General features: G+C 47.4%; 1 protein-coding gene across 3 annotated transcripts; it reads right to left on the bottom strand.

Annotated features, from left to right (window-relative positions):
- Positions 1-60: 60 nt before the first annotated feature.
- nck1b (NCK adaptor protein 1b) lies at positions 61-21276 on the bottom strand. Of its 3 annotated transcripts, XM_040166561.2 has the most exons (5): positions 20754-21276; positions 12300-12352; positions 11718-11958; positions 3031-3788; positions 61-2828 (listed from the first exon to the last, which is right to left on the bottom strand). In XM_040166561.2, exons 3-5 carry the CDS (start codon positions 11941-11943, stop codon positions 2628-2630), a joined length of 1185 nt encoding a protein of 394 aa, XP_040022495.2. In that variant the 5' UTR covers positions 11944-11958; positions 12300-12352; positions 20754-21276; the 3' UTR covers positions 61-2627. The 3 variants fall into 3 exon arrangements, with proteins under 3 accessions (XP_040022495.2, XP_077952773.1, XP_040022496.2); XM_078096647.1 differs by lacking the exons at positions 11718-11958; positions 12300-12352; positions 20754-21276 and adding an exon at positions 11273-11416; XM_040166562.2 differs by lacking the exons at positions 11718-11958; positions 12300-12352; positions 20754-21276 and adding an exon at positions 8803-9336.
- Between the last annotated feature and the right edge of the window lie 443 nt (positions 21277-21719).

Below are 21719 nucleotides of genomic sequence, written 5' to 3'. Positions count from 1 at the left end.
TCCATTCAGGGAGATACTGTCGTTCTGGGTTTGAATATCAAGTAAGACGTAAGAAGTATTGAGGATTTCTTTCTTTACATATGCAAGTGTGGCAAAACTGCAAAAGTGAATGTCTTACACTAGTCTTATATGAAATACATAGACATCATTAAAACAAAAAACATCTCCAGGGAAACCATGACTGTTTCTTCACAACAAACGATATGTGATGCCGTTACTTGAGGTGCTCTGACGCGAGATTCAGGTCATGATTACATCACACCTGGTGGGGGGGGGGGGGGGGGGGGGTCTGAATGAACATGAGCGCATGTTTTAGAACATACATGTAGGCTTTCACTGTTCACTTAAGTTACACTCGATGATCTCAGCAAAAGGTAAGGTCACTTGAAACTACACACAGCATCGCCTAATGGGCATTTTATCAGAGACCAAAAAGAAGAAAACGTTAGACAATGACATCTTTTCTGCCGACCGGAAGTCTTCTCCACAAGGACCAAACGCTCGCTGATCAGGCGCGAAGCCTCAGCCAAATAGCACACAGTGGTGACGAGAGGTGTGAAGAAGAAAGGAAATGAAGAGGGGAAGAAGAAAAAAAAAGGGGTGGAGGAGTGGGGGCGCTAAACCTTTGGTTGACAGAAAGCTGTGAAGGCACATTAAACTCTCCTAAATCCTTCAAACTGGAGCACGTTGCGTTGGCGCGCGTCACTTTAATGCGGGGTCGTTTTACCGTAGAACTGGAAGTCAGGGAGGAAAATAAAACGGTGTCAGTTGGCGATCACTGTGGGCAAAACACCGCCTCGCATAAAGCGGCTGAGGAAACGGCACCAGCGAAACAGTCAGGGGTTGTGAGTAAAAAGAGGACGCAAACCGTTATTTGGTGACTGATGACACAGAAATCCAAAAAAGGGGAGAACGGAAAATGAAAGGAATACCCAACACGTTAGATTTCATGTCAGAAATCGCCATTTCTTTTAAACAGTCATAAATCAAACTGAAACGGTAATTGTTGCACTATTTATAATTCATCTTTTATGGAGAAAACAAACCGCTCTTGTAAAACCTCCGTCAATCACATGGGAAATGGAGAGAAAACAAAAGGTTCACACCCATGTTGCATGGCTGACTTTCATGCTTGGTTTGATTAGACGCTACAAGCCCTCCCACCCAAAATCATCCGGCTTTTCTACGCTGACGCATAAGCGATGGCAGCGGCTCGGTTCAGTCATCGGAGCAGTGATCCAGATCCTCCGCTCAGTCTCTCCTCTACATCCCACTTCACTGCTTTAAAAGATTTAAAAAAAAAAAAAAAAAAAAAAAAAAAGGTCAATTTTTCCATTCCTCCACAATAACCCCCCCCCCCCCCCCGTCCCCCCGTCCCCCGTCTCTGCACTCGGGTCCAACTGGCCCGGGCTGGAGAAGTCATCATCGCGAGCATCGTCTCCCAACATTCAAAACACCACTTGGTCCATTTTCACTCCGCAAATACAAACCATGTGTCCCGCTCAACGCGCTCAGGCGCCGTACGTTCTAACATGACATTGACCGTACATTTGAGGGCAACAGAGACAGACCCCCCCCCCCCCCCCCAAAAAAAAAAACAACCTAGGAGACTTCTTAAGACGTATTGACCATGGAGATAAAAGCACAGACATTACAGATAATATCTAGCATCTCTTTTTCCTTCAGTTCAACTCATTCATTCCCGCCAGTGATCACTACTTCAAGAGCGGTGACAGCGGGGGGACTGGTTGGGACAGGGGGGGACGGACGGGGGACTTTCTGAATCTTCACATGACCTCTGTGCGGGGACACTTTCCTGATGCGTGCGAAGCGGGCCGCTGCTCGGCGCGGTAACATTCACATGACACGGATACAGCAATATGTGAGACAAGCAGTTCTGTTGTACAAAAATAAAATAAAAAAAGTTGCACAGGTCGGATCCTCCAAATGGGCGACAGACTGCGTGCGAGTGTGATGCTGCGATCTCTACCACTGTGATCCTAACAGAAATATCAATAAATATATTTTGGTCACTTAAGTTTTTATTCATGATTAGCAGTTTGCAGAAGTTGCGGATTAGCGCGTCCTCAACCGTGAAGAAAAGATTAAGACAGACAAAAAAAACAAAAAAATAAACTAGTTTGAAATGTCGACCTCATCCGAAGAACGGGTGGTTGTTGTGAAGTGGAAACAGTTAAAAGTCATCACATTTTTAAAAAGAAAATGTTAAAAAAAGATTATATATTATCGACAAAAACAAAAAGGAAACTAAAAAGGCAACTCTAATAGATATCGAGGTGGAAATAAATGGCATCGCCTATGACCTAACACATCTGGATAATTTAAAATAGGCAACGAGAAGTCTGTAGTCAACTCTCTGGAGTCCATAGTCTGTGTGTCTCCCACTTCCATCCCTCTGCGCTTCTCCCATACTTGTTCCATACCTCCTCTTGGAATGCTCCCCAGTCGGGCATTTAAGTCCTGATGATGTGTTGAAGTCCTCAGGCTTGGAGTTTAAATGTTAGTGTGTGTGTGTGTGTGTTCTGGCTTAAGTATCTGAACGTATATATAGGGATGAAGTTGTTGTAGATGAAGATGTATAGATGTGTGTGTGTAACAGAGAGGGATCAGGAGGCAGCCAGGGCCTTGATCAGGTACAGTTTGTCTCCCTGCTCGCTGGTAAAGATGGGGGCCTTTTTGTAGTGTTCAACAAGCTCTTCCATAGAGTTGAACTTGCGCTGTCCAATGCAGTAAAGGTTCTCTTTCATCTGCACCTTGAAGTGCTTGTTCTTACTCTGTGCCTTCAGGGAGATGGAGAAGTCATTCGGCTGTGAAAACAAAAAGGAAACAAGTTCATATTATCAGCATTCAGACGGTGTTTCCTCATAAAAACGGTCTGCGTCTATTGTAGCATTTACAGCAGCAGTGACTATGGGAGAATTTGGCTTTAAACTTCAGAGGCTGCTGGCGAAGCTACAAATGGCCGCCAATGGACCAGACGGCACCGCGCAGAGGACACGCTCTACTGACCGATGACTCGCTGTCCCGGATGAGGAAGTCCCCCTCCACGCCTCTCTGGTTGAGGGCCACCTCCGCCTGGTGGCGCGTCACCTTGCCGTAGTACCACTCTTTCCCCGCGAAGCGGCCGACGCTCGAGGGAGAGATGTAGTCGCAGTCGGGGGTGGGGGGCCCGGCGGGGCCCGCCGCCGACCTGTGGGCGGCGGAGTCCAGCACGGTGACGTAGTTTTTGGGCACCAAGCCCAGCTGTCCGTCCGCCTTGCGACACTTCCACCACTCGGGGTCGTTCTCGGGCTTCTCCACCACCTCCATCACCTCGCCTTTCTCAAAGTTCAGCTCCTCGTCGTTGCCCGAGCTGAAGGGGTAGAGCGCCTGCACCGTGTGCAGCACCCGGTTCCCGTTGGCCGTGCTGTTCACCACGGCCGCCAGCTTCTCCGTGAGCGAGCCGGCCGGGTCCCCGAGCCCGCCCGGGCCCAACCCCCCGCCCGCCGTCCCGTCCATGTCCTCAGTCACGTAGTTGGACGGAAACCAGCCGGACCGCCCGCTGTAGCTGCCGCGCCACCAGCCGTCGCTGCACTTCTCCATCACCACGACCCGCGTGCCCTTCACCAGGGACAGCTCGTCCTCGCGCTCCGCACTGTAGCTGAACTTGACCAGGGCGGGCAGGTTGAGGTCGTACAGCCGCTCCCCGTTGTCCGTGCCCGCGTCGGGGTCGGCGTTGGACGCCGTGTCCCTCGTCCCCGTCTTTCGGCTCTTCACCTTCCCGATTCCTGGAGAGAGCGAGCGAGGAAAAGGTGCGAGAGTTAACGGAAAGAAACGGCACCATAGAGGACGATGGGGAGGTAATTGGAATGCATTTAGGGTTTGTTTGCAGGTCCACTGTGTGTGTGTGTGTGTGTTGTGGATTACCCTTCAAGAGAAAACTCTTGAAATTTAAGGGGGTGAAAACAAAAACACAAAGCAATGCTGCCGTGGTTAAGAATAAACAGGAGTGTGGTGAAAGCACTGCGAGCTCACGCTGGAATGAACCACGAGCAACATCCCCGGAACCCTTTACGTGCTAATCACACTGCGCTAATCACCTCGGCTGCCCCCCCCTCCAACACGGCAGCTGGGACACCGGATTCCACTTCTGCCCCCCCCCCCGCCCATTTGCCCCCTCAAGCATCCCACTGAGCTGCCCATTTGATTAAGAGAGAGGATCTAGCAGAGATCGAGCTTTTTCTTTCGGTTTGCAGTCTTCATGTCGCCCGTCACACAGCGAGCGACCACAGGCTGATTTATATCACATTTGCTGTTGACCTTTTGGCAACTCTGAACAGCCATGGGGCTTACCGGAAGGGGGGCGGGGGGGGGATTACTGAGCCTTTTAGCCGTTCCCCCCCAGTTATGGAGACCAGAGGCAGATTATTTTTGGCAGGCCGGTGGCCATCGCCTTACTGGACAGGAATTTCCACTTGGCAGCCTGGCATGCTAACAAGTAGCATGAAACACGCGTGTAGCCGGCAGTGGACACGATGGCCGAATCACAACTTCCCTCAGGCCCCCCCGCGTGGTCCACCGTGTTATTGTGCTCTCACCGATGATGAACCAAAGCAGAGACAGACCTCGATACCAGACACCGTAATCGCCATTTCTGATTACCTTTGCAAGGCTGTCGCTTACATAATCAAAGGTCAGCTGGGTAAAATTATATAGGAGGGTCAGGGTGTGGTCTGCAGGACAGCCGGGGAGGACGGTGTGGAGAACGTGAGCGGTTTGTCACTGCGAAGCCGCTTCCCTGCGGATGAATTGACACGGGTCCGTGACTCAAGGAGCGCAGACTAATTTCATAGCAGCGCCGAGAGCCCGACGTCAAATTGCTTCCAGGTAGAACCTGTTATTAGTCACAGCGCTGGAGATAACTACAGAGTCCAGACTGGGTGCTTGGAGCGGACGTCTGTACGTGGAAGTTAGAGTCTGCTGACGTCTCTGTGCAGGCCTGATAACCTCAAAAGGGACCGACCCCCCCCAAAAAAACAACTTAAGAATCCTTTTCAGGAGATGAAATGGCCAAATGACACAGAAGATGTTCGCACAGCTGCGAGCCCCAGGATGTGTTCTGTGCACAGTTGGAAATGACCCAGTTAGCTCCAAACAAAAGGTTAGAGGTCAACCCGGCATAAATAAATGAACTTTCAGCCCCAGCTGAGAACGACGGGGCAGCTGAGAGCTCATGTTGTATCTCTCCGGCTCTCAGGTATATCAGCCCGATCGCCTTCGGGGATTCTGATTCGCTGCTTCCAGCTTCCTACATAAACACTTTACATTAAAACATGATCAGAAATACGAGGGCCAGCGCAGTCGACTGGATGCGCAATCCGAGCAGAGGCATCGACGTGAAGGCGGCCTGTTCCCGTACGTCAGGAAGACTGAGTGGAGGGGGCAGCGAACAAATAAGTTTGTGCTTCCTTTTACAATCCAGCAGAAGCTCTAATCCTGCAGTGTTCGGCGAGCACTTCCTGGATATTCTGTTTGTAGGTCGGTCATCGCTTTTCTTCAACCAAAGTTGAGGAGAAAAGTACTTCCTAATCATTTAAAATTGGATATTTATTATAACAAATTACTTCTTATTATAACATTTGTTAATATGAAATTATATTCTGGGTTGGAGGGATGTTTATTTGTGTGAGAAAGTTCATGTGTTTGAGGAAGGATTATTTGTTTGGTGGTCTTGTTTTGGAATAACGCGTCCGTTTATTTGGCCTAGATTCTCCCGCTACCGGGAGAGAGTGGGGGAGAAAGAAAGCAATCTGAACATCTCCAGCTGGGTATTAAAAAGGTTCTTCCCATCTACAAATCGATTGGCTGCAGAGTAAGTTGAATTCAAAGAGGATTCGCTGCAGTTGAAAACAGCCCTCTGGACCAGTCATTTGAAATACTTAGCTATAGGAATCCGGATTAGTGCAACGTTTATAATGTAATACGCACATGCTGGCATTTAATGCATTAGATATCCTTCCAACACAGCGTACAGTATGAGAGCTACAATCAAGGGGACAGGGTTGTGTCGACGGACGCGTCGCAGGTCGCCATCAGGACCGAAGGCGAGTCTTTTAATAACGGACCGGTTATCGTACCGGCAGGCCGGATGTGGTAGCGATGATTAGCGCGTCCATGCAGATGTGCTGGCTGAGCGCTTCCCGTTAAAAAGCCTCACGTGCCGCTACTCAGAGGGAAAAAAAAAGATCAAGACAAGAGGAGGAATTAATAAGTAAAACGCAGTGGAAACTTTTCCCTCTTTTGACGTCAGATGCTTTTTCCGGAGTAAAAAGGATGCAGAGCGAGTAAATCAGCGCTGAAACAATGACAAAGACGGCAGCGCGTCCATGTCACATGAAAAACCGTCACTCTTTGTTTCCAAATGGGGCGACGAAGAGGAGCAGAGTGCTGGCGAGCTCGTTTGGCTACCAGTGACAGGGAGGAACGCCTTTTGTTTTTGAACTCCCTCCTCCCTTTGCTGGCTGGCTGCTCATTGTCTGCCGGGGCCCTTTCGACCCCTCGGCTTCCCTCCATTCCAGGCCTCTTCCTCTGCGAGCGACAACACCCCGCGTCGGCCTGTCTGACAGCGCCTGAACACAACGTGACCACTGGGAGACGTTTCAGAGCCAAAACGCACTTTTCAACCTTCTGGCAATCAAGAGCCGTCACCATCCCGGCGTCGCTCATCGTTGGTCGTCCAACGGCGATTCAAACCCTCGTGAGGCGCCGCGGCGGCCCTCGGAGCGCACGGATCAGCGCGAGACTCGCGCATTGGATGCGACGACAGAAAGTGTGAGTCGAGCCAGCTGAGCGGAGCTGTGATGGAGGAGCAGCATTGCTGTGAAAGACCGTGTGGAACCTTTGCTGACAAGCGAGCATTCACTTGTTTTGTGAAATCATCCTGGTTCAAGCCTTGCTTTGGATAGTTGCATCACTACGGGAACAGTTGAATGATTATTCTCAGCATTTGTAACTGTTGATTAATGTAATTTTCAGTCAGGCTGTTTCAAAATGTTGTTCACATGACCCTAGTTTTTTTTTTTCTCTGGTGCCTCAAATTCAGATGACAAATTTTGGGTTCCCCTCTCTTCAGTACAGTGAAAGAACAAAGAAACGCACTGGGCTCATTAGACATGTTCTCCTACAAACCCATTTAGAAACGGATCCACAGTGGCGGCTTTTAGTCGCTGACGTTTTGTTACTCGTATTGATGTTCACCAGCCAGCTGTACTCGAGGCACGGACTTTAAACAATGACTCACCACGTTTATTGCTATTTAACCAACTTTCTGTCGACCCACGAGGCACCTCTTGGGTTTTGTGCAATCAGGGAGCTGCGCCGCAGCAGTTCCACGGTTTTCAACCAACATGTTGACAGTGCCGGTCTTCAACAAGCCCGAACCACTGCTCACTTCCTGTTAAGCAATTCGCTGCGGCAGAAGGATAAGTGGACAGCTTTATCTGACGGCCAAGTAGATGTTGACAACTCTCCCGCAAACTTAAATTCTGAATATAAAAATGTGTAACTTTTGCTTTGTGGTTTGGAGAAACGAGGCGGGTGTTTTTCAAAGCGGGCGCGAGGGACGGAGGCGGCCGGAAAGTCAAAAGGGACAGACGCCACACAATGATTCAACTTCCTTCTGACTTCTCACTTCCTCTCTGTCCTGCACACCAACGCTCAGGGAGAAATGTGGCTCAAATTAGAGTTTCCGCTTGCCGGCGAGGCCGAGAAACAGGAAAACAGAGGGACGACAAAGAGAGAGAGAGAGAGAGAGAGAGACCAACTAACAGCTCTCCGTTTACACAAGCAGAAGGTTTGTTAGCTCATCGCTATGTTCTCCTCAGCCCTTTGCACTCGCTGGCTTCTTCACAGGCGGCGGGCGGACACACACGGACAGCAGATACCACTCGACAGTTACAAGGTGAGATTACAGCATGGGGGGGGGTGCGCCAGGGCCTTTTGAAAAAAGCGTGTCAGTGCGGCTGTAAAGTATCCGCGGCCCGCCGAGCTGCCGGGGTAGCGACATTCCTCTGATAGCCCGGCGAGGTGCGGGAGATGGGAGCCCGGGGTCCCATCCATCAGCGGAGACCCCCCCACCCCCCCTCTCCGTACAATGACTACAGTGTTCTACATGAGCACCCCGCGTCCCTTCAACTGGAGCTCAGGACTGGCGGTGGGGTGGACAGAGTGGAGGAGAGGGGACCATTCCCAGAACCAGACAGCTCGACCCTGAGGGTATTACAAAAACATTTTAAATATATATATTTTTTTTTAAACACAGTCTTCGGCTACATCTTGAGATATCCCTAAACAGGGTGGAGAAGCATGATGGTGTAATCCAGCCCACTCACCAGGACACATGCAGAAAACAAAATGGGAGTAGGATTACTGTGTGTGTGCTTTGTAAAGAAAGAGAATGATTGCTGCGGCAATTACAGGCTTCGCCTCAGCGGAAGGCTCCTCAAACGCACATCCACCCAGTCTCTGCACGGGGAGCCGGAAAAGGCCGGGAAGACATTATCTGTCCACCGGCACAGAAAGCTCTCTCCCCGCCCGCTCTTACTGACCTGAAAGCTACTCCCAAACCGTAATGAAAAAGACAAACAGAAAACCGGGACAACCGCTTCTGCACAATCAGAGAGAGAGAGAGAGAGAAAAAAAAAAAAAGGAGAACCACTCCAACTTCAGACAAAAGCCTCTCAACAGCGCCTGGAAAACAGCAAACGAGGAGCGACAGAAGAATAAAGTGGAACGAAAACTCACGAAAGAAATGTTTGAATAGGTTAGCCATGTCCATTTTGGGCTCGCCGTCTCTCCCCCCGTCTCTCTCCCGGCCCCTGCTCTCTTCCCACTGCAGCTGTAGAGTTATTCCATGTGAACACCCAGAGCGCTGGGCGGATAGCGGAGCAGGACGGCCCACTCCCCGACCACGTGGTCAGTCTCAGCCAATGGGGGCGCGGGATAGAGGGGCCTCTGGTCTAGCCCTGGAAGGCAGAGTACAGAGGCCTCATGGAAACGGTAAGAAGCAGGGAGGGGCGGGGGCTGAAGCTCAGGCCGAGAAAGGGGAAAAAAAGAGAAAAAGGAATGGGGAAAGTAAAGGATCCATTCCGTCAACTTTGAGCAGCAGATTGGTATTTCAAGGAGGGAGCGTTCCAAAGAAATTAGATGGAGGATCTGTGGGGGCACGGCACAGCGGCAGAGTACGACCACAAGCGCTCTGTCACATGACTGCAGTTGTTTGTAGAGACACACTTTGCAACAAACCCAGGAAACACGAGCCCTTAAACACACACACACACACACTCTAAAAACAGGCATCTGCAGACGGCTCGTATCCTCACACATTCTTTCAAACGATGACACCTCTCCACACCCAGCAACGGGCTTGTTTCTCCCACGTAACTTATGGGGGTGTAGTCATCCGCAAGAAGAAGAAAGTCATCGGAACAATCTTCTCATTAAAACTACTACTACTTAATCTGCTTTTGGCTCATTAAGAAGGACGAATGAAGGTGACGTATTTACGAGCTTTCTCAGATTGTTTAACGATGGTCACATTTGCCTGAACTCGTGTTTTACACGACTCCTTGTTTTATTGTGCGTGTGTGTGTGAGAGAGAGAGAGACGGAGGACAGAGCTTGTGTGCGCCGTGCAGCTGTTCACCTGAGCTTATTTGATCAATGGATGTAGTGACAGGTGAGAAGTTGTTAGGAAGCCCATGGCACAACACGCACACACACACACACACACACACGTAAACCTACACCCTTCAGGGAGGAAATGGAACGGGCTGACTAAATATTCAGCAGTTAAACAATTTATAAAGTTTAGCAATGACTCATATTAAAAAAAAATTGTCGTTAGAAAACGTTAAAGTCTTTTGACACAACCCGCTGAATGTCATCAGTTTTCCTCTCACCACAAAGTTGCACAGCCGCATAACTAAAACACACACACACACACACACACACACACACACACACACACACACACACACACACACACACACACACACACACACACACACACACACACACACACACACACACACACACACACACACACACACACACACACACACACACACACACACAGGAAGACGGTTCCCATGTTCAGCCGATAATGGTTTTTGCAAACAACGCAGTTTCATACTGTTAGAAATTGATGCGACAATTCTGGTTAGAAGTACCCAAACACACACCTTCTAACCGCCTCCGCACTTTGGGGCGAAAGCTTCCCCGCAGCGTCACTACACACAAGAAGTCGTAATCACTCAATCATCAATGAGCAAAAGAGATAAAGCTCTTTAGCACTTTGTCAATTTCAGAACGGTGGTTTGACGATATTGCACTTATTAAATAGGCAGCAACAACAACAGATCTGAAAATCTGCTCAATTCAGTGAAGAGATCACCCAGATCTATTTAGGTACGCCTTTCAGTTCCTGAAGAAAACGGTACAATCTTAAATCTAATCCAATTAGTAGGGGTGGGAATCTCTCACGACCTCACGATTTGATTCCGATTCAGAGGTCAACGATTCGATTCCAAACAGATAAAACGATTATCAATGCATCTCGATTTTCTAAACTTTCTCAAATCTGAGTTTGCTACTCAGAGGTTGCTAATCACTTCCTACTTTATATGATAATTAAAAGAAAAATCAACAGAGCAAATATCTCGCGCGAGACGGACAGTTGCTCGCGCGAGACAGACTTTTTTTTTTTATTCCGATTATTAACTTTTCTGAATCGAGACCGGATCGTTCTAGAGAGAATCAAGAGAAATCGAAATTTTTCCCCCACCCCTACCAATTAGATCTGGCCCAAACAAACATGAACACGGTAATCCAATCATGCACTTAATCAATGCATTACAGAGTAGAACTAGTGTGAAAAGCATCAGAAACGAAAGACGCTCACATTGCAAATTTGTAGGCAAAATGAAGAGCAGGCTTTCTGGATGCCAGTGGTCAGTGTGCTTATCCCAAATGATCACAAATACCTGGCACCAAGCGGAGCTGAACGGAGACAAATGGCAACCTTGGCTTACATACAGTCACGTTTGGCATGTTCCTGGCATTAAAAAGTGCCCACAAATATTACTGCCGTGTCCACGGAGCAGACAACACCTGCGTCCGATCAATTCTGGTAAAAGGGTAGAAGACATTTGAAAAAAAAAAAAAAAAGGAGCACAAAAAGAAAAGCATTCTTTAGTACTATAAAACGGCTTTACCTGAGCGGAGCTTCCATATCAGAGAGGGAAGACGGTACATTAGACACTGCTCTCCACACGCCCCAATCCAGATACTGAAGCGCGAGTACAAGCGTACCGTGAGAAGAAAGCAGCGCAAGGCCTTTCAACCAATCCCACATCAGCCTATGACCAGCTTTCTGTTGGGGCGCTTATTGTAGACAGCAGCACTACATTAGCCGCCGCAACTGTGTGGTCGCAAACAAAGTGAAACAAGTGAGGAAGCGCTGGCCTAGATATAGCAAGTCGCTCTCACTGAAAAGTATCTTATCGTGTATCGTGGAGATACACATATGTTTGGAGTGCAAATACAGGTTGACAGGAATCGTGTGAGCTCTCTCAAATAAAAACAAACAGACTTGAGTGCTTATCAAACCATCGCGAGCTGAATGAAACACTGGCAGAGCGCAGAGATGTTTGGCTTTACCGAGCGTGTCTTTCAGATTCTTGACAATGGAAGCCTTCCTGGCACTGTTTTTCCTCTCCACGTAGTTGGACGGCACGAAGCCCGTTTTGTTGGTGGCATTTCGGACCCTCCACCAGGATTTGGAGTCGTCGAGGAGCCAGAGGCGCTCGTTTTTCTTTATGTCCAGCTCCTGGTCCTGCTGGGCCGTGTAGTCGAACTTGGCGATGACAATCACCTCTTCCGTCATCTTGCAGTCAGTACACTGGAGGAGGGAGAGGAGGAGGAGATGAAGCACGAACAGACGTCAGGGTGGCTAGAATGGATATTCTAGTAGGGTTAGGAATGATGGGGGCAAGATGTTGGCAGACTCCGTTGTACAACAATACACCACTGCTTCCTCCAGGGAGGTGGTGAGCAATGCAGATCATTTTCTGCCCGTTTTTAAATAATCATAACATCTCTATTGTGAATTACATGCACACATTGCTGCAAAACCGTCATCTCAGCGCATCTCTGCTGCGTGTGGTTTGTTGCAGGCACAATAATTAGAAAAGAGACACCAAAAGTATATTTAGAAGCCGTGTTTGAATATAGATGGCGTACCTGTACTGCATCAAAGCTGACAACTTCAAGGGCTCTGATACTTCTCTGCAGACCTAGGAACAGAAAAGAGACAAGAGATTTACAAACAGACTCTTTTACAAGTCTAAATAATACAAAAAAACGTCTATCTATATTTCTGTTTAAGTGACCTGAAGGTCATGTGGTGCAGTACTCATATATTTGCATGTCTAGCTATGGAGTTATGCAAATATACTACACGCTGTGAAGGGGCAAGCTACCATTTTCAGTTTAGCCTCTCAACCCCCCCACCAATTGTACTCTTGAAATAACAGATAACCGACTATTCTTCTCAGTCTTCAACACTGACAGCTGCCAAAGAGGACAGAGCCAATCGCTCAGCTCCAATATCCACATTCTTCATAGATTTACAGGGGATGATTATTTCCTCCCAGAAGGAGTCCAACGATTGTCTTCTGTGTGAGGAATCCAACATGAATCTGAGCCGGAGGGATGGCAAAGATTACTGTAATGGGGAAGTAAAGAAGAGGGGCACTGTGCGTCAGCAGTGCGACTACGTCAAGGAGCGAACGTGGTGATGTGGGATAAGCACACTTAATATTCCTGTGTGTGCGGCCGATGCAAATGCTGCGATTGTGCGAGAACCGCGTTGCATGGCTCTGTTGTTTTGCCACGTTCCTTATCGCAGGGACAGTCAAGCTCCCTGGGCATTTAAAAAAAAAAAAAAAACGAATCCAAACTTGTTTGTGTGTTCAACAATAAAAGACATTCACAACGACAACTGGTCTTATGACCCGTGTAGCCACCGGCCCATCGACGCCGGGGCTAATGCTGCAGCACTCGAGGAGCGGGGCACTCGCAAAGCAGCTTAGCCGTCACGGGAGTGGAAGGAGTTTCACCTTTCTACCCCCTCCGCCCCCCTGCTCCCCCGCCCCGACTGACTTCAGGGACCAGACACTGACCTCATTGATTGAGAGCCCTTGGGTTTTCATTTGAAGCAGCGGTGTATGGGTTTCGCCTCCAGCTGGCCTTGAGATAGCCCCCCAACCTGATCTTAGGCAAACATGAGGAGCCAGGCTAAACTTTCAGCGTGATGGGCCGAGGGCAGAAAAACAAACGGTAAATAAGTACAGGCTAGGAGCAGAGGAGAACGCTAGTTATGCTGCATCAGAAAACAAAAACAAAAAAAGAATCTTGCGCATTGGATCAATTCTGTTCTTCCCATGTCAGGCGTCGTTATCTTTGTTTACCTAAAAACACTGGGGTGTATAGCGTGGTTCATCTCATGGCATGTTATCGCCTGCTCCTTTTCCATGTCTAATGATCTGAATGCACACTGGGAGACATGTTAGGAAGCGGCACAAAAAAAAAAAAAAAAAGAGCGGATTTACTCTCCTTTAGTGGCGCCTCTTTCACCAAGACAAAGGCATCAATCCCTCCATTCCCTGTGCTGGCTTACTGTCTCACAAGTGTGTGTATACGTTCTCCTTTTCCATTTACAACATCCCTCCCTTACTATCGTTCATTTTCAACTCTTCCTGCCAGCGAATGAAGGAATCATCAATGTAGGCCTTTCTCACCGATCCCCTTTTCACAGAGTACACTGCATCACACTTTTTTTTAAACTGCCGGCACCACATGTAGTGTGGCCGCGCAACTGGGAGCCCATCGACACCGCAAAGACTTACGGTGCTACAGATGTGAGGGGAGGATCAAAAAGTCGGGGCGACAGATGCTGTGAGCCGATCGCGCAGCTGCAGGCCGAGTCAAGGCCGCCCGCTACTCGAAAGCACTAAAAGACAAGGTCGGATAGGTCAAACTTCTTAAATGGTGTCATATACGCATGAGAGGTTCGTTTACCACGCTGCCTGGTAGAATTACCAGGCACCTCATCCATCAGCTGCCGCACGCCACACATGCTTCAGCTGGTCTGACCAAAATTGAATATAAAGTTGTGGTGCTTCAACTTGTTTTACCTCATACATAATCTATGGCATCAATGCAGCTCTTAAATCAATGTCACATTTGATCATTTTCAGCAGAACACAACCAGTTCGGGGTCAGTTTGCCGAATCAGGATCCCATTGGAGGTTAAAAAGCTCAAATGTCAACGTTTAGAAAGTAAAACTATTATTTTCCCCGATAGCCAACTGTTCATTACTGAATACCGAGCGGATGGAGCGGTCCAATCTTAACTACTTCAAGAGCGGCAGTTCCAAGCCGCTGACTGCAGCACCAGTGTTTATCCGTCATCCACTCGTGTTCTCAAGGGGGCCGACACTGATCACAACCGCTTCCCGTCAGCAAGAGCCCCCGTGACCAAATCTCCCGCGGTTATCTATAGAGACGATAGAGCTTGCTTGTCGATAACGTTTACACTATTGCCGAGCCACAAGCCGCCACAACAACTGCAAACCAGTGGTGTGGCTGAGATGCAGTTTTCACGTTCCTAAGACATTATTATGAAACATTACTGACGTGAGTTGACCACATCCTGCAGTCTGGAGCTGCGTGACCCCCCCCCAACCCCTTAAGAGCACGAGTGGAGATGGAGTCTAACAGCACACCTAGCGGCAGTGCACCATGCGTGGATGCAACTCTTAGAGATATAGGTACTTTTGGTTCAGTGTGGATTCCAGTAAATGGTTCTGGCTTTAACCAGAAGGAAACCAGAGGTTATTAGTAAAAAAGGAAATCACAAAAACGGGACACGGCAAAACCAACTAAAACCAACCGGAGAGACAAATTGGGAGCAAATAGTACCCACCAATCGACGGGATCGCTGAAGCACTGAGACGGCAACAGCATGAGCTCACAGAGACAGACAGAGTAACCTAATCCCTGTGACAGCCTGCTAAAATCACAGCCTCTGCTGCCTTCTGGAATGTGCTCCGTATGCTCACCCGGGCCCTCTGGCACCGCTGCACTTCCGCCAACTTAAACCAAAACTCACATTTCGGCCCCACCGGCAGGTCTCGCTTCACAGCCGGACGGCGGCGAAGCGATGTAGGAATATGCGCCGTGTTCTTTTTTTTTTTTCTCCCCTCCACATCGAACCGCGGCTACTGAAGAACCCATGAGACTGCAGCTCATCCCAGCGGTCCGAGATGCTCTCAAAACAAAAACAAAGCAGCAAAAGGTCATGGGAGACTTGGCAGGCCAGCTGTGAGACAGGAAGTGTGGACACAAGGGTGACCGGATGATGGGAAAGTGATGCAATCTGACAGAGTGCAGGCCTGACATCGGAGTTCAGATAACCTGTCTTTGCCTTGCATTGATGCATGTAATGTACATCAAACGACAACGAAGGTGGTTAAGAACCACATTTAAAACTTGACCAGTGGAGTCCCCAAATAAAGATAACTCTACTGTTCCAGTATCATATTAAAACTGAACCAAGGACAGCCGGGCCTCTAGTGTTTTGGGCTAAGCCCTATAGGCTGAAGAGTGTGTGAAAGCATTTGGTTATCCCCCCCCTCAGGATCACCCTCAGTAGTTGGGGATGACCTAAAATAGAGTGGTTCATGTCCTGTGAGAATTGCCAGAGATTTGCTCTCATAGCAACAACCAACACTAAAAGTTCCTTCAGGCCCATTTCACATCAAAAGGCGCCGCTCTACGGCCAAAGCAAATCTGTGAGAAGCGTACACAGTGTCACCGTTTGAAATATGTTGTTTAGCAATTCGGCCTCAAAAAAAGTCATAACCCGGTCACTTTGATACCAAGAGGAGAACTTCCCAACAATATACAGTAGTACCGCGTTTTGAAAACACCGACCACTCAAATCGTAGTAATCGTTTCTCAAACACTGTTATTCTGACAGACGTGGCAGCCAATCTTGACAAGAGTTATTGGCGAGTTTGACTTGAATCTGAAAAGTGCCCCGGCTCTTTACGACGACTTATTCTCCACTTCACAAGGGATGAGCCTGGATGACACTCGTAGAGAGAAATGGCTCTGGGGAACCGACTTGCTGTTGTGGAAAACAGGATGAGATGTCATTTTTGGTGTCTTGTTTTGTGGGGTGGGTAAGACCAACTAAACATTAAAAAGCGAGACAAAAGCGCTAGCTTTTATAGAGGGCGTGCTGGAAAAGGAAAATTAAATGACATAACCAGGGCTTGTAGAAAGCATGTTTAACGTTCAGAAATGGGGCCACTGCCATAGTCATTTGCTAAATATGTTGAATTGAAGCAGGCTTACACATTTAATTATTACACGCCTACAACTGGTCTTAGCAACAGGCTATCAAAGTAAAACACCAATGTCCTCTCTTCGTAAATACAGCAGAACGGAACACTTAGAAGTAAGAAAGGATCATTTCCGCATGAGCAAAGCCTACGCACCCACGCCTCGCTGGAGTTGCCAGTTGTTTGCTTATAGCGACTAGGTCCACTGATGGCCACATCCACAAAAAAAAAAAAAAATCTGGGATCAAGGCAACAGAAAAATAAACCTTCAGATTAACACACCAACTCTGAGAGCTCTATGGGATTTTCCCAATGACTATTGCAAGTTTACAAAGCAGGAGGATTCCTAACATCAAGTGCTAGAACACGATGAGTCTGTTTGGTTGCGTGTTCGTCAGGCAACTTGAACCACGCAAAGTAGGAGTCAGTCAAAAAAGGGCCGATTGTACTGATGTACTGAAGGTGAAGTACACCTGCTGCAACTGCAGGTATATTTGCTGCAGTCATTTGTAAACCAATAGTACCCGACAGCCTGTGTCAGAGGGGTGAAATGGATACACTGGCTTCCTCTTAGTCTTCGTACATCCTGGCCGATATGAGCCCCGAGGTGCTGTCACAATAGGACTAAACAAGCCACTTGGGATAGAAGTCTGGGAGAGCCACGTGTTGGAACTCGTGAGAGCAGCTCGAGTGCAGGAGGCATTCCAGATTGCACCTTGATGCCATGAAAAATCTGACGTCAGCAAAACAAAAAAAGAAAAAAAACAAGATGTTTGTTTGATAGGGGGAACAACACTTTTCTGAAATATTCTCACCTCTCAGAAACGGCCTTCATACAAGATCACATAACTATTTCAAACCATACTTATGAATAGCTATACGTACTTCATCATGTATTATTTTGTTTTCCGAATAAAAACTTGCATATGGACAAACGGTTTCACATGCTTCAACACTGAAAAGCAAAAGACTCAAAAAAGTGGAAGCTTAAAAAAGGTTCCAGAGAACAATTATGGCAGGTTTTAAGGTTAAAAAGGTGCAAAAGCCTCACCAGCTCGACTTCAACCAACCCATTGTGACGGTACAGCAAAAGAAAAAAAGGCTTCCTGCAAGAGCTGCCATTTCCATGAACAGTTTAAAAAAAATAAAAAAAAATGTTGAAATATCTTGCCGTTGACACAGATTTCTTCCTCATCTTGGCTCGTTTGGGATGCCTCCTCAGATCATAAAACTACGGTTCCGCACTTTTTCCGACCAACACTATATTTGACGGCGATACGTGTCAACATATGATATGTGGATTGAACGCGTCGTAATGTAATCAAACCTTTGTTCACTGGCAGTTAGTGGTGCGGTCAAATATATCACGGATGGGTTGTTTGCAATGCAACATTCCGATAGATCGAGCTCAACAGCGGTCGAGCTATAGGAAGAGAACCATTTGGAATCCTTTGTCCACCGATGTTGATGACAAGACTCGTGATCAACCTTCCTCAGGAGACACTGTGGGAGTGAATTATACCTTTAGGCAAACCTATTGTTGCTGTTCAACCAATTCACATAAAATATCTAGGAGGTGGACTCAAAGTGCATCGCAGTAAAACGCAGCTGTGCCTCAAAACGTACTCATCAATAATCAAGGAATTGACACGATCATTGGATTTCTAATCATGGATTCACAACCAATTCTGTCATCACAGCAAGAGCTGCGGTTGCAATTACACATGTGCTCCTTTTCACAATGCAAAACCAAAAGAAGGAAAACCATTATGAACTAATGGAGAAAAAGCTCACTGAAACTCCACACGAGGAAGTCAAATCACTCACTCCAAATAAGAAATGAGAGCAGATAGTCTAACCGCACGTTTTGCAGAAGTGAGCAGGGATGTCAACACACCAAACGCAATCAACTTTACATATTGTGATAACTTTGCTTTAGTGTGTGCTGCTGACCAGAGATGTTTTTGTAGGTTCTCGGATCTACTGCTTATACTTTACCTTGTTGCACCTGACAAAAGACAGCTTCTTTTCCAACATGTGCCCTTAGTTACCTTTCTTATGGACTGCTCAAAACACACCTACATGCATGAGCAATCAGTCAAACATACCAGACCGAAAAGGGTAAATTTGTAAAAGAAAATGAGGAAATGAAAGAGCATATGCAATAACAGATTGTTAAAAAAAATTACAATTCCCCTTATTCGTTGGATAGAAACCAAAGGCCACTGGGCCGGTTTTCTTACCAAGGAATTTTTCAACCACATTCGATTTTTGGCCATTACAAAAATGCACAGTTGGTATTTTCCCCTACGGCTGTGAGGACACAGATTTGGCTGCTTGGGGCCACTGGTAGCACATAGAATGCACTACGAAGGAGGCGTTGGCAGGAGAGGGACCTCCTCATCGCAACTGCATATCCATAAGACTATACTGTTGAAACATCGAGAGAGGGCATTAGAAGGTATCCGAGTCAAAAAGAGCTATAAATGTGATGGAGATTAAATAAATAGGGCCACATCGCTGCCTAGTTGAATACTAAAAGCTTTCCTTCAGAGAGGAGTGGGGGGGGGGGCTTTCATCCTGGAGTGGATGTAAGCAAAGGTTCTCTGTGGGTCTCATAATAGTGATGTCCACATGTCTCACAAATTGGACTCAATGCCCAAGAAAATATATTAACCTTGGTGCAAATTGCGTTTGTAACGGCCTCTCTCCCTGCGATCGGTACCGATCCTTCCTCAGACTCCCGCGGAGCCCAGCAGACCTAGGCTCTCTCTCTCTCTCTCTCTCTCCCACCTCCCCGAAACCTTAATGAGAGACTGCGAAGAGGTCTGTCAGTGTGACAATAATTACAGAAACCGTACGATTCAGCAGCTGCACAGAAAAACCCTTTGGCGTTTGGAAAGAAGCGCACGCTATCCCCCTTGAGTCGCTGACATCGCAGCGAACCACACATCTCACAAATGAGCGTCTGCGAGATGAAACACTCGAGCCATAACCATTTCTGGATTGTTGAACAAGCAATGCAACGGGGCCACACAAACACAAGGGCTTTCCAACAATTACACAGCCTTATCGCCCACCGTGCCGCTGGAGCATGACGTTTAGTCGGCCTTTGGTTGTGGAAGGTGGAAACAATGGAGAGAAGCAACGGCGATTTTGCTCCAGGAAAAGAAATGGTTACACACACCTAGTCTGTACCCATTAACAGTCTCCCTACGTAGATGGAACTTGACAGATTTTCCTTCTAGTATCAATTGACAGTGTCCGCCTTTGATTTGAAGAGAAAAAAAATAAATGATCAATTAAAAAAAGAAGGTTGTAAACATAAGACATTTGAGTTTGACACAGTTGCTCAGCCAAAAGATACCTGAAGGCATCACCTCGGATACTAAACAGGGATGGACAACTTTCATTTTTTTAAAAAGGGTAAAATTATGAATCAATTCATTGTCAAATATATATATATATAGAAAATTAATAATGCAAAAACAAACAACCCCCTAATTCCAATGCATGTACAAAAAGGCCCCATTAGTATGCGAGGAGGAGGCGGACTACAACAACCATTAGCGGCTGTTTAACGCCACAGCTGAGCGGAGTAATGAGCTCACTGCGGGGAATGACGCCATCGCCGCGACGACGGAGGCCACGCTGGATTCAAATCAAGGCGAAACAAGTCCGACTCGGGAACGAACGTTACTGAACGTTTACGTGAAAATGTTCACGGTGAGAACCGGGGAGGCTGCGGTGGATTCGGGGAGGGGGGGGACCCGCTCTCCGTGGCTGCCGCGGAGGCGTCCTCTCCGTTCACCGTCCCAGAGAGTCAAAGAGCGTCAACGTGGTGCCAGCGCGAAAAAAAAGGACGAGTTGCGGGATTCGGAGGCTGTAACAGCAGCTTTATCTTGGGGGGCTTTCATCTTGTTAACGCTAAAAGGCGCACCTCGCGCGGTTCTCACTTGGCTAACGTAACCCCCCCACGACAAAAGTAAATCAAGCAGCAACAAAAAAAAAAGAAAAACGCGTATAAATGGCTAAGAACCTCAGCTACAGCCACACGAGCCGCTAGCCGGCGGGGTAACCGTAGGTTGGCCGTGTTGGCAAGGCGACAGACTGGGGTTTTCCCCCCCGTCTGGCTTAACGATTACCCGACGTGACTGCTAACGTTACTCGGTGAATTCGAGGGTAGCCGCAGCTAGCCTGGAACCGTTAGCTCTCGTCGCTGCGGTAGCCCGTGTCGGGTTAGATTTCACAGTCAGTGGCGAGTCAGATTTAGACCACGTCTTACCTGATTGCGGATGACCACCTCTTTCCTACGTCCTTTGGGGAAATGTTTAGTGTCTAGGAGCAGGACGCAGAACGATAACGGGAATCTCCGCTAGCGGCCGGTTGCTTTTCCCACCCCGACAAGCTAGCCTAGCCGATGAGACGATGTGCCCCGTTGGAATAGCATTTCTATTTAAAAGCATGTCACTGCTGCTGGGTAGCACGGCTAGGCTAGCTAGCAGCAGCCCCGCAAGCTGTTCACGTTCCAGGTTCCTCCTACTTGTATCCGATTGGCTGCGGGAAAATCGGCTCTGCAGTGATTGGACTGTGGCGCTGTCGGTCTATCGCAGTGCAGCTGCTGATGTTTTGGGTTACCGTTAGCATCCATCGTTATTTTCGACTTAAGAGGCTAAATAAACCTAATGACTACTTACAAAATTAGAAATCTGATTAATTTAAAAAACGTTTCATACTAAAAGTGGAAAGCCTTAATATTTCCCCTGTTGATTTTAAAGTGAAAACTTTTCAAATGTGATCATAGGCATAAGCTTTATTTTTTCAGAAAATTGAACATGTTCCATCTTTTTATGTAAAAAAATTTACGATTACCACTTTAATATAACTATTACTATTACTATTTGATGTGGCCCAGACTCAGCTGTCAGAAAGAAAAGACATAGCCCACATTAGTATTGTTGCATCCCGCATTGTTTAGTCAAATCAATAAATTGCAATTGTTGCAAATCTATTTTTAACCAACAAATGGATTAACAAAAGGGCATAGAAAATCATCTTACATAAAAGTTGATTGTACTCTATATTCCTAATCTGAAACGTTTCCTGCAGCTAGTAATATGTTGTCTGTACATACGGATATATGTATATTTAATGGTTGGAAAGACACGTTAGCCTAGTGTTTTTGAACCTCCCAGAAAAAAAAACATTAGTCGCCAAGCGTGCAGCATAAATAAAAACAGACTTACACATA

This window comes from Gasterosteus aculeatus, chromosome 21 (assembly GCF_964276395.1).
Source record: "Gasterosteus aculeatus chromosome 21, fGasAcu3.hap1.1, whole genome shotgun sequence".
NCBI lineage: Eukaryota > Metazoa > Chordata > Actinopteri > Perciformes > Gasterosteidae > Gasterosteus > Gasterosteus aculeatus.
This window is presented reverse-complemented; position numbering and strand designations above follow the sequence as displayed.